The 13,433-nt window shown below is 47.0% G+C and overlaps 1 protein-coding gene across 9 annotated transcripts in view; it reads right to left on the reverse strand.

Moving 5' to 3' along the window:
- HKDC1 (hexokinase domain containing 1) overlaps positions 1–13,433 on the reverse strand; it is a 62,585-nt gene that overhangs the window by 18,237 nt on the left and 30,915 nt on the right. For 8 of the 9 annotated variants that reach the window (XR_012326603.1, XM_033841765.2, XM_073793517.1 and 5 more), the window contains 7 exons: positions 12,883–12,985; positions 10,498–10,681; positions 7,652–7,807; positions 6,084–6,317; positions 4,712–5,016; positions 2,959–3,104; positions 2,746–2,865 (listed from right to left, as the gene is read on the reverse strand). Coding sequence is in view for 8 of the 9 variants with exons in the window: in XM_033841765.2 (XP_033697656.1) it covers positions 2,746–2,865; positions 2,959–3,104; positions 4,712–5,016; positions 6,084–6,317; positions 7,652–7,807; positions 10,498–10,681; positions 12,883–12,985 (1,248 nt within the window). In the remaining variant the exon portion in view is untranslated. The remainder of the gene's footprint in view (positions 1–2,745; positions 2,866–2,958; positions 3,105–4,711; positions 5,017–6,083; positions 6,318–7,651; positions 7,808–10,497; positions 10,682–12,882; positions 12,986–13,433) is intronic. The other variant, XM_073793519.1, reaches the window with a different exon arrangement.

The following is a 13,433-nucleotide window of genomic DNA, read 5'->3' on the forward strand; positions in this document are numbered from 1 at the left end:
ATGGTGTTAGGAAGTGTTCTAATTTCATTCTTTTACATGTAGCTGCCCAGTTTTCCCAGCACCACTTATTGAAGAGGCTGTCTTTTCTCCATTGTATATTCTTGCCTCCTTTATCAAAGATAAGGTGACCATATGTGTGTGGGTTTATCTCTGGGCTTTCTATCCTATTCCATTGATCTATATTTCTGTTTTTGTGCCAGTATCATACTGTCTTGATCACTTTAGCTTTGTAGTATAGTGTGAAGTCAGGGAGCCTGATTCCTCCAGCTCCGTTTTTCTTTCTCAAGATTGCTTTGGCTATTCGGGGTCTTTTGTGTTTCCTTACAAATTGTGAACGTTTTTGTTCTAGTTCTGTGAAAAATGCCATTGGTAGTTTGATAGGGAATGCATTGAATCTGCAGATTGCTTTGGGCAGTATAGTCATTTTCACAATGTTGATTCTTCCAATCCAAGAACATGGTATATCTCTCCATCTGTTTGTATCATCTTTTTTTTTTTTTTTTTGCGGTACATGGGCCTCTCACTGTTGTGGCATCTCCCGCTGCAGAGCACAGGCTCCAGACGCGCAGGCTCAGCAGCCACAGCCCATGGGCCTAGCCGCTCCACAGCATGTGGGATCTTCCAGGACTGGGGCACGAACCCGTGTCCCCTGCATCGGCAGGCGGACTCCCAACCACTGCGCCACCAGGGAAGCCCCTGTTTGTATCATCTTTAATTTCTTTCATCAGTGTCTTATAGTTTTCTGCATACAGGTCTTTTGTCTCCTTAGGTAGGTTTATTCCTAGGTATTTGATTCTTTTTGTTGCAATGGTAAATGGAAGTGTTTCCTTAATTTCTCTTTCAGATTTTTCATCATTAGTGTATAGGAATGCAAGAGATTTCTGTGCATTATTTTGTATCCTGCTACTTTACCAAATTCATTGATTAGCTCTAGTAGTTTTCTGGTAGCATCTTTAGGATTCTCTATGTATAGTATCATGTCATCTGCAGACAGTGACAGCTTTACTTCTTTTCTGATTTGGATTCCTTTTATTTCTTTTTCTTCTCTGATTGCTGTGGCTAAAACTTCCAAAACTATGTTGAATAACAGAGGTGACAGTGGGCAACCTTGGCTTGTTCCTAATCTTAGTGGAAATGGTTTCAATTTTTCACCACTGAGAACAATGTTTGCTGTGGGTTTGTCATATGTGGCCTTTATTATGTTGAGGTAAGATCCCTCTATGCCTACTTTCTGGAGAGTTTTTATCATAAATGGGTGTTGAATTTTGTCAAAAGTTTTTTCTGGGCTTCCCTGGTGGCACAGTGGTTGAGAGTCCGCCTGCTGATGCAGGGGACATGGGTTCGTGCCCCGGTCCGGGAAGATCCCACATGCCGTGGAGCGGCTGGGCCCATAAGCCATGGCCACTGAGCCTGCACATCCGGAGCCTGTGCTCCGCAACGGGAGAGGCCACACAGTGAGAGGTCCGCGTACCGCAAAAAAAAAAAAAAAAATAGTGTGTATACATACAATAAAATATCACTCAGCTTTAAAAAGGAAGGAAATTCTACGTGGATGAGCCTTGAGAACATTATGCTAAGTGAAATAAGCCAGTCACAAAATAACAAATACTGTTATGATTCTACTTATATGAGGTACCCAGAACAGTCAAATTTATAGAGACAGAGAGTAAAATAAAGGTTACCAGGGGCTGGGAGAGAGGCAAGTGAGGAGTTATTGTTTAATGGGTATAGAGTTTCAGTTTGAGAAGATGAAAGAGTTCGAAAGATGGATAGTGGTGACAGTTTCATAACAATGTGAGTGTACTTAACGCCACAGTACACTTGTACTTTTTAAGTGTACCAGTGTACACTTAAACACAGTCAAAGTGGTAAATGTTATATCTATTTTACCACAATAAGAAATGGTAAAATAAACAAAGCAAAACTAGTGTGTACATCATGGGGACATTGACTGGATTAGACAAAATCTTAACAAATCTTTGGTGTCATTCTTATTATTGTCATGAGCTCTCTGGCTGACTTGCTGTGCTGACCAGAGTTCTCTCTATAAATTGAGGAGTGGTGTTCTGCTTTTATGCCAGTCCTGTAAGTTTGGTTGACATAAGCCTATCAGAGAGCAAGAGAGAGTACTCTGTTCTCCATAAGCTGGTGAATGGTGCTTTTATCCAAGAATTCCAAGAAAAATCTTGTGATGTACATTTCTAAATTATTATGAGTAATGTATTAAAATCATTATCTGTGATGTTCTTCAATGTCAACTAGGTAAGTGCCTATGTGATAAACTCCTGAAATTCTAATATCAGGAAAGAAATGCATTTCTTCTGAGGCACTGGTATGCTTTTGTTCATCAGACAAGAAAAACCCTACGACCTACTGCATTTCCCTGTTTACACAGGAAGACCCAGGTAATATTGTAGACTAAGAGTTATAACTGGCCTTAACTGGTCCTTACCTCTTCTTATCTCTCGATAATATGATTTGACCTCTCTTTTAACAGTAGCCTTATCCAAGTGTCCCTTTATTGTATAGTACACTAAATTATTTTGTAAACTTCAATCAAAGAAACAATAATAATGAAAAGGGGACACAGTAAATAGAAGAAACTTAAATGGTCCAAATTCTCGATCATGTCTCCCCAGCTGCCCTGAACCTGAGACCCCGAAATAAAATGAACAGTGACTCAGAGCTGTCTCGAGATTCCCCAGGTGTAGGAGGAAATGGACCCACCAGGCTGGGCCGTCTTACCTTGTCAATGCTCGCCTGCCTGCAGGGAAATGAGAATGTGAAGCCCAAAGGCAGCTGGGCTCCCTTGAGGCCCATGTAGTCCAGGAAGTCAGCGATGCACTGCACAATGTGGTCAAACAGCTGCAGGCAGAGAGCGGGAGTCATGCCAGGCCTGCACTGTACAGGGTGGCAGGCTGGCACCTCGGAGTGCGGATCCCCCTGCCCGGCACTTACCTCTTCGCCAGTGCCCTGCATGATCTCCAGGGGGATGGTGAAGATCTTGTTGTACATTCGCACTGACCTCCGTCCGCTTCTGATCTTCACCAGGAGGACCCGGAAGTTGGTTCCCCCGAGATCCAGGGCAAGGAACTTTCCTTTCTCTGTGGTGGAGAAAGTGGGGGCTGCATTCCACCAGCACGCACCGAGCAGGGCCTTGTGTGCAGGCATGGGGAGGAAGAGGTGATGCTGAAAGTGAGCAGATCCAGAGCCTGCCTGCCTGGGGCTCATGGGCCAAAGGGGTGTGGCGGTCACCAAGCACAGTGTCAGGGCACTGGGCAGGCACCCTGAGCCCATCTGAGGCCAGCCTGCTTTTCTTGCTGTCTGGTAAAGGCCACACATGATACTTATGCTCAGGGAGGCTCTGAGGGTGAATCCAGGCCAGGCTACCTGACTACAATGGACTCGGGAAGGTGCTTCCATCCTGTCATATGGCCTAGAGGAGCTGTTCATCCTGAGCATGAAATGATTCTTCTGTCCTGCTCGCCCCTTCCCTGGATTCTCACACCCCCACCTGACTAATAAGAAACTGTATTGAGTCTGACGTCCATCACCGTCCAGGGCCCCCCAGTGCAGTGCCTCTCGGTTCTCTGACATTGCAGAGCATGTCAGTCTGTTCTGTGTGATTCCTCACCTCTCTCCCTGCCTCATTCACTCTGTTCTAGCCACACTGGTCATTTTGCTGTTCCTTGAATTTGCCAACGACCTCACTCTCAGACAGTTCTCTTACCCCTGACGGTGGTCTATTTTTCTTCATAGCCCTGTCATTACATGGCATCACCTGGCGTTTATTTGTCTACTGTCTGCCAGCCCAACAGAACTTAGGCTCCATAAGGGTAGGGACTGGGTTTTCTTCACTGCTCTGTTACCGTGCTTACAACAGAGCCTGACAAGTAGCAGGTGCTTAATGAAACTTTGAGGAATAAAGGCAAAAGGATAAAAGCTATGAAAGAATGAATAGTTGAATAGCGTCTTTTACTGCTCTTATTGTTTTCCCCCCAAGTAGCCTCAAACGATACTGGCTCTAGAAAAGATCTTTGTTGTTGAGAGATTCCAAGTACAACTGTGTGACCTTGAGTATGTCACCTAACCTCTCTGAGTCTCAGTTTTGGCATCCATAAAATGGGAATCATTCTCTTTATATAACATACAGAGTAGGTGTGAGCACAAAATGAAATTAAACGTTCAAAAGCAAATTAAAGCCATGAAGCATTTTACAAAGGTCATTATATCTGGGTGAGACTCATGAGATTCAAAGAGGTGGAGTAACCTGTCTAAAGAACTGACCTCACTGTTTCGTGGCTACCGTCAGACGAGCACAGAGGACCAGGAGAAGGATCAAGTATCGGAAAAGTCAGGGGCAGAAAGTGAAGAGAGGGGAGAGGAAGAGAGCCAAGCCCCAGGAGAGAAGAGAGCCAGAGAAGAGGGTGGAAGACAAGCCAGACACTCCAAGTGTCCAGATGGCAGCCCCTGGGAACAGCATGTGGGTCTTCACACACATGGAACCTAACTTAGGTAATCTTCACTGCCAGTGCCGTGGATCAGCCAAAGCAAACAGATTGAGCAGAGTACTAACCTTCTACCCCAACCCTCCTCCCTCCATTACAGACATGAACCCAAGGCTCTTGAAACAAAAGACCTAACTGGATTTAAGGAGTTTTGATACGAGCTCTGGGTGGCCCATCAGAGAAGGGAGCTGTGCACGGCCCACCTGTGCCATCTGGCATCCCGCAGACGTAGGTGGGCAGCATCTTGACCGTGGCCAGCGGGTGGGTGTCCCTCTTCAGCCCGTACTCGAGCTCAACCCGCATCTTGTCCCGAATGCCCACAAGTTGCTCTCGGGTCAGCCGGAACAAAGCCAGCACCTTGTCAATCTGCTTCCGCTGGGCCTGCACGCGGGAGGCCACTGCGGTCACCATGGCGGCCCCCTTGGTGCTGCCACTCTCCGACAGGAGGAAGCGGACGTCACAGTTCGGGACCAGTTTCCTCACCACCTTGTGCAGGCGTTTTGGGTATCTGGAGGTGGAGGGGGATGGCAAAATATGTAAAAATCATCAAGGCCCGGGCCCAGCCAATAGGAACAGACACAGGTGTAGCAGAGGAACGGGCTCCCGGGGAGCCCTGCTGGGCCAAGGCTCACCCCTTCAGTTGCTGGATGGAGGGGGAAGATGGGGGTGACTAGGGGTAGGGACCAGGGCAGCTGGGACAGTGGAAGGGACACTTGGAAGGCTCAAAGAAGTGGTTATTTTATCACTAATATTGTAAGCAGTAGGGCATGTCCACACGTAATGTATTGGCTGAACATCATCTCTGCCCAAGGGGGAAGGGTTCTTTCCCTAGCTCTTCCCAGGTGTACCCACCTGACTTCCAATAACACCTCTGTTAGTCAGAGGGACTTTTGTGCTCCCTCCTTCTGGGAAATTCTCATTTCCCTGTTTGTTTACTGTCTGCCAACCCAACAGAACTTAGGCTCCATAAGGGTAGGGACTGGGTTTTCTTCATTGCTCTGTTACCGAGCTTACAACGGAGCCTGACAAGTAGCAGGTGCTTAATGAAACTTTGAGGAATAAAGGCAAAAGGATAAAAGCGATGAAAGAATGAATAGTTGAATAGTGTCTTTTACTGCTGTTATTGTTTTCCCCCCAAGTAGACTCAAACGATACTGTCTTCCTACTGGTATCTTTCATGTGGACTTGGCAACCCCTGCCATCCTGATTTTTCCCCATTTTTAACTGGGTGTATCTTACTTTCCAATCCTACCACATAGCACGTATTTAATAATAATAATAATGGATAGATAGATGAACAGATGGATAGACAGATGGATAAATACACGGCTTTGCTAGTCGGGCAATTGGTTTTAGCAGAATATTCCTTTAAGAATGATCCCCTAAAGCAACCCAGCCAGCTAGATGAATGTAATCTCTGAATTCACCCCTTCCCCTGTAATCTCAGAACCACAGAAGGCAGTTGGGTCCAGCAACCCAGAGAAGCAGCGTAGTTTAGAGACAAAACTGGACTCAGTTCCAAGCAGACAGACTGGACTCGTTTGCAGGGGGTGTGGGCCGGCGGCCAGCACTCACTGGGGGTGGATCTTGTAGAGTGTGCCATCCATGCCCACCGTGGTCCGGAGCCGCACCAGCTTCTTGTTCTCCCGCAGGCGTGTTAGGATGGCTGCCAGGGCCGCTGCACAGAGATTGGCTGAGCGGAAGGAAACGATGGTGCAGACGTGCTGGACCGCGACGCAGTCGGCCTCCGAAGGCTCCAGGCCCAGATCTGTCAGGATCTCTCTTGTATTAGCCAGGCCTTCTTTATACCTAGCCAGGGGATAGGAATGAGAGGACCACACTTCTCCATCCCGTGGGAGTCCCCCTCAGAGAGCCAGCATTCCCACCTCCCAGGACTGTGAAAATAAACAGGCTGGCACATAGTCATGTGATAATAATGACGATTTCACCAATGATCACGGCAGCCACTATTTATGGCACACTATGTGCCAGGTGCTTGTCTAAGGACTTGACATGTGTTAACTCAGCCCTCACAACAATCCTGGGGGGAGTACTGGGGGGAGTCATTATCCTACTGCACAGAAGAGGGATCTGAGGCACAGACAGGGTAGGTAACCTGTCCACAGGCACAAAGCTGGTAAGTGCAAGGGGCAGGATTTGAACTCAGGCAGTTCGATTACAGAGCCCACCCCTTTAAGCATCCTGTGCTATACTGCCTTTGACAGAAACTCAGTCTCTGCCAAGCTCTGCATAAACACAGACTCTGGAAGTCAGATGTCACCCTGTTGAACTCAGAATCCAAGCTGATTGCAAAGCTCAGGGTAATGCCAGGGTTTCTAAGCCTGAGGAACAGGATCCTGGGTCGACTGGGGCCAGCCACCACCACCAGTCAGCTCCCCACTGCACACCTTTGTGTGAGCCCCCCAATCACCAAAGCCAAAGCCAAAGCCAGTCCCTGACAGCACCAGGTAGAGAAGGTTATTGCTACAGCAGGAATTCTTAACTTGGATTCCATGCTTGGGTTTTAACGGGTCCAAGGATGCCCTGATATTATAAGCAAAATGGCGTGCAAATGTGCATTTTGGGGGTAAAGGGTCCAGAACTTAAATCAGATTCTCAAAGGGGTCTTTGACCCTAAAAGAGTTATGTCACCGGGCTTCCCTGGTGGCGCAGTGGTTAAGAGTCCGCCTGCCGATGCAGAGGACACGGGTTCGTGCCCCGGTCCGGGAAGATCCCACATGCCGCGGAGCGGCTGGGCCCGTGAGCCGTGGCTGCTGGGCCTGCGCGTCCGGAGCCTGTGCTCCGCAACGGGAGAGGCCACAACAGTGAGAGGCCAGCACACCGCCAAAAAAAAAAAAAAAAAGTTACGTCACCACTTCAGTGAGGAAAAAGGTAACAAAACATGAGGAGGGTGCAGACCTCCGACAGCAGACTCCCTGGCTGCTGAAACCAACAAGAAGCCACATGTGAGGCATGGCAGGCATTGCTAATCCACCTGAAGCTGTGTCCAGGTATGAAATTGTCCTGTGAAGAAGGAAGATCTGGTTCCTTCTGTGCACCACCACCACGAGCACACCACTCCTTGGTTGCCCACCCTAACCCTCCACAGAGTCAAGGTGGAAAGGACCCTGCCAGCAGCTTACTTCTCCATGGCAGCCACGTGCCGTGTTTCAATCTTGCCCTTAATGTGGAGAGCGGAGGATTTCTCGCCGCCAAACAGGAGGCCTGCCTTGGCCATCTTCAGCAAGATGAGCCTGACGAGTTCACCTAAGTACAGGCCACTGATCATCTTCTCAAACCTACAATTTGGTGAACAGATCAGTGGCAGCAATGCCTTTGGTTATGCAGCATCCTTTCCCAAAGCCCATGAGCCACAGCCCATGGTTTGGAGCACGAGTAGTGGAAGGGCCTCTTTACGGGTCAGGAGGCCTCAGTCCCTGTCCCAGCTTGGGGTACCCTTGGGAGCCCACTCATCCTCTCTGAGCTACATTCTTCTCACCTGTAAAAGGCAAGGACTAAACTAGAGGAAACCGAAGATTCTTTCCTGATCACAAAGTGCTTGATTCCAAAAATCTTTATCTCAAATCACCCTTGGCCACGGGGGTGCCATTCTCATATTAGGCATAAGGAATCTCAACTTCAGAGACTTCAGGTACTTTCCCAGGATCACCAACCACAGCACGACAAATCCAAATTTCAAATGTTTCCAACTCCTACACATGTTTCTGCCCAAGAGAGAAACATGCTGTGTCTGTAAGATGGGCTTGGATAGCTCCAGAGAGGTTCTACAATAATATGGATGAAATATCCCACCAGGCTACCTACACCTGGACTCTCAGTCTGCATACAACAAGCAATTACTTATTGTTTCCCAAGTAAACTATTAAATATAATTTTTATTCTGCAAACATAAGATACAAAATCAAGGGCAACCTGTTTCCTAATCAACTTTATCTATTTCATATAAAGTCTTAGAACATTGCAGAAACAAGACAATCAAAAGAAATCCAGGTTGGGTTTGGGGGAGTGGAATTTATTTTAAGTGAAGTGGATAGGATGAGGATGATAAAGTCCCCAAAAGGGCACCACTTCCTTGGGCTGTGGCTGCTCTGTGTCACCAGTGAAATGGGTGTGTGCTGGGGACCAGGTGCATCCAAAGCAGAAATTTGCTCCCCAGGTATGCACTTCTAGTGTTGAGTGGTTTCTAGGTGGTACTTAAAATATTTATTCACCAGGGCTTCTGGGGAAAATGGTTGATTTCAGGGCTGGGGCTGGGCAAGTGCATGGTGAGCCTAGAGCATCTTACTGTGCCAGAAAACAAGGAAGTACTTAAAGAGTGATGGAATCATGTCAAAAGGACACAGGGACTAGCTTGAAGGAGCTTCCACTGGCTAAATCTGAAAAGAATTTGAATGTCAAAAGAAATATAATAGGAAGGAATTATAACCCATTAAATTAAAAAAGAATCCATATTAGTATAAGTAGATAAATGGAGGAGATAGGAAAGCTCTTACTTATAGTAGAATAACAACTAATAACCTACAGGGAATGATGGATCTAGAAATTCATCAATAGATGCTAAAACTAGAGAGTGAAAGTTTAATGAGAAACAGGATATTTACATAGTCTCAAGGTATCTCTTCACCAGATACTTATTCATTATAGAGGGAATAATAATAACCTTATGGTGCAGAAACCTCTTTCATATCCCCTAAACCAAGTGATCTGAGTTAGCATCCCCAGTAACGGAACAAACAACATGTGCTTCCAGATCCGATGCCCAGGGAAGGACACACACCACTTGTGTGATAGTCCTGCCAAAAATACATCCCCTGAATCTAATCATGAGGAAACGTCAGACAAATCCAAGTTGAGGGACATTCTGTGAAATAAATGGCTTGCATGCTTGAAGATCATGAAAACCAAACAGATATTACAGAAGATTAAAGGAGGCTAAAGAGACACGGCAGCAACATGTAATGTGTGATCCTGGACCTGGACCAGGACAATTTTTTTTTTTATAAAGGACATTAGTGGGGCAGCAGGTGAGTTTTGAGTAAGATCTGTAAATGAGAGATTAGAACTGATTAAGTGTTAATTTCCTAATTTTGACAATTATACTTTAATTATATAAGAGAATGTAATTCTTTTCAGATAATACACTCTGAAGTATTTAGGGGTGAAGGGATATTATGTTTGCAATTTTAGTCTCAAATGTTCAGAAAAATAATTTTATATAGACATATGTGTATTTTATGTATATGTGTATTTTATGTGTCTGTGTATATACATATACACAGAGAGAGAATGTTACTATTAGGGAATTTGAGTGAAGGGGAATTTTATACTATTTTCACTACTTTTTTGTAAGTCTGAAATTATTTTTTAAAATTCTAAGCGTTTTTTCATTCAACACTTTTTTTTTAACAAACACTTAATGAACTGCAATAATGTGTAAGACCCTATGTGTAGAAAGGAAAGGAAAATCACAGGTGTAGCCGCCTTCTGGGAGCTCAGCATACAGGCAGAGCTGAGGCAGACCCTGAACACTTATACCACAGGTGAGTGTGGGATGGGAGCAGAGAAAGGCTCGGCAAGACGTGAGACTGAGACGGACTCATACCAGGTGCTGCATGATTAGGCCTCGGAGAAGGAGGGGGCGGGGCGGACGGGAAACACAGACGAGGAGTGTGTGCTTCCTCAGGCTGCACTGGTTTGTTCTGTGGCCACTCATCCAAATGCGCCAAGAAGGCAGGACACCTAGTTCACAGCCGTATCTCCCCTTCCTCTGGACTGAATTCGAATCACTTGATTTCCTTGGCTTTCACTTTCCTCATCTGTCCAGTGAAACTGAAATACAAGCCTTGATTCATAAACTCCCTGTGATGGATAACGAGTCACAGCTAAGAAGCCTCCCAGGGATACAGCATACCTGAGTAAGTGGACATTTACTGGTGCCGATGCCCAGATTACAGCGCAGGGTACTCACAGCTGCTTCCCGGGGTTCAGAGAGCCGAGGTCCAGCTCCTGGTCGAACTCGGTGCGGATGTCCTCCAGGGCCCCGTCGTCCCCGAAGGCCCCCCACTCGGTGTTGATGCACATCCTCCCTTCGTCACCTTCCACCAGCTCGATGTTGCTCATGTCCTCCATGTAGCACGCGTTGGTGCCCGTGCCTGGACGAGGGATCAGGGAGAAAACAGACGTGAGGGCTCCCAGCTGGACAGAGACAGCGGGGACTCTCAACTGCCCAAGAGTCCTCTGAACGCATCACAAAGTGCTTTTGATCCACTCCGGGGGCTGGTTCTCGCTGAGGGAAGCAGCTTTTGGCCAGCTGGGGAGTTCATGAGGAATAAAGCTGACATGCCAAGCCTACACTTGTCAGGGTGTTAATGGTTTGCTGTTATCAATGGAGTCAATTGTGAAGAAGTCCCTGATGAATATGTATGAAAGCTGACAGTATATTTACTAAGAGGAGGATGAGTTAACCAAACTTCGTAAATATATTAAAAAAAAAATCACCAACCCACAGTCATATTTTTAATCCTTTCCTTATGCTACTTAGCTTCTTCTCTATTTGATACTAAAAATATTCCTTACTCATAGCCTGCCACAAATTGTTCCTAGCATAAGCTACATCCTTATCTTTGACAGTGATGAGCTATCACGTAAGAAAGCAACATGCCATTATTCAAACACAAACTCACTGCAAGGAAATACCTCAGACACTTGAGTAGTGGTGAGTGGCTGCAGGTGGGCACAATCTGCAGCCAGTAGGTCTGGGACCTATTGGGATAATGGAAATGTGCTAATTGGATTGTGGTGATGGTTACAAAACTCTATAAGTTCACTAAAAATCACTGAATTATACAACTAAATGAGAGGATTTTATGCCTCAGTAAAGCTTTTGTTTTTGTTTTTGGCCACATCGCGTGGCTTACGGGATCTTAGTTCCCCGACCAGGGATCGAACCCAGGTCCCCAGCAGTGGGCTCACGGAGTCTTAACCACTGACTGCCAGGGAATTCCCCAATAAAGCTGTCTTAAAAAAATATTTTTTTTTAAAGTATCTTCCCCTGGCTGATACTCTGGTGTCAGAATTTTAAAGCCAACATGAGAAATAAGAGATGTAGAGAATCAGAGTGTAATAGAATATTTGGAAAACGCTTTTCTCAGAAAGGCACAGACACTGTTTAGGCATGGCACCCAATTGGCAGGTTACCAGACACAGTCGCTAAGATGCACACAGTGGGCAGTAGCAGATGCCATGACAGACAAGCGCCAGGCCCACTCAGAGGTGTGGGGCTCCAGAAACAGGAAGTCAGATCAAGCCCCTCCGCTGTAGAGATCCTGCCCTTTGGGAAAGTCAGGCTGAGGAGAGTGAGTTGGAAATTAAGGAAAAGCAATTCAGAAAACTTCCCCCAATAGTGGTAAAGGAAAAGGGAAGCTGCAGGGATGTTTGAGAACAGCCTATAAACCCGGTCCATTTGGCCTTACTGTCCCCTGCACAGCCTTCTCATGGACCCCTCCAGGAGAGCCCCTCCCAGCTCAGGTGTTGGGACCACCCACCAGACACCCCCGCTGCACTGCGGCCTCCCTGGTCCAGGCCCACACGCAGCAACGAAGGCCCAACGCAGCCAAAAAATAAATAAATTTATAATTAAAAAATAAATAAAAATGCACACCCCACTTATCCATCCGCCACCCAAAGTCCTCCTGTGCCCTGTCTCCCCTGGGGTAAAAGCCAAAGACCTTCCAGTGACTGTGCTCCGTGTCCTAGGCCACCTGCCCAGTCCTGTCCACTCTCTCACGTGAAAGGCCTTCTACCCTCAGCCTCACTCGCTTTGATTCAGCCTTTTAGGGTTTCTCGAGCACCCCGGACTCATTCCCACCTCAGAGGCCACAGGGACTCTCTTCCTCACCAGCTCTGCTTCGCTCCGTCTTCCTCATCACTGAGGTCCCGGCTCGAATGTCACCTCTCAGCAAGGCCCGGCCTGACCACCGCACCACAGTCACTCTCAGTCACATCACCCTGCTTTATATTCCTTATCGTACTAACCACCACCTGAAATTATGTTACTTGTTTAGGCCTTTTCGGTCTCTCACCCACCTCTGCGCTGAAAGCTTCATGAGCACAGGAACCTTTGGGACTCTCACCACTGAGAATCTGATGCAGAGCACGAGGCCCGGCACACAACGGGCGCTCAGTAAACACTTGTTGAATGAATGCGTATATTAATTTTCCATCTCCCTATGTTGCTTCTTCTGAGTAGAAAGTGCCAATAACCTTCCCACAGCATTTACTCAGAGTTCCCCGAAACTAAGCCCCAAACCAACCCCTTTCACCCTCCTCCACAAAGGAAGTCAAATTGAGTTACCAATGATGACACCAACTTCACAGTAGGGATCATCATAGGCGCACGTCATCATGGTCCCCACGGTGTCATTGACCAAAGCCAGGATGTCCACATCTAAGTCCTGCTGGAACACAAGTCCCAGAGGGCATCAGTGGGTGGGAGGGAGGTGTTATCCGTTTATGTTTCCCCAGAGAGGAAGCAAAAGCAGTGAAGGTGCCTGGTTGAGACAATCTCTAGATCCTGCCTTCTGGGTCTGCCTGTAAGGAATAAGGCCTTTGTCAAGGTTCGGGGGAGAGAAAGAGCAGCTGGGAGCTGAAGAGTGGAACTCATGCTCCTGCTCTGTGGGTGAAAGCCTCTGAGCAATGAAAATACGAGGGACCGATCACCAGGACTCCAGCCCATGTTTGAGGGACCCTGAGAAAAGCGTGTTTATCCTAGGAGCAATAGTGTTTCCAGGAGAAAACACCGAAGTCCTTGCCCATGGGGACATTTGAACCAGCCTCAGCCAAGTCCTCTCCGTGGGCACCACCATGGGCTTCCCGTTCTACCAAGTCACCACGGGTTATTACACC

This window comes from Tursiops truncatus, chromosome 16 (genome assembly GCF_011762595.2).
Source record: "Tursiops truncatus isolate mTurTru1 chromosome 16, mTurTru1.mat.Y, whole genome shotgun sequence".
In the NCBI taxonomy this organism is placed as follows: domain Eukaryota; kingdom Metazoa; phylum Chordata; class Mammalia; order Artiodactyla; family Delphinidae; genus Tursiops; species Tursiops truncatus.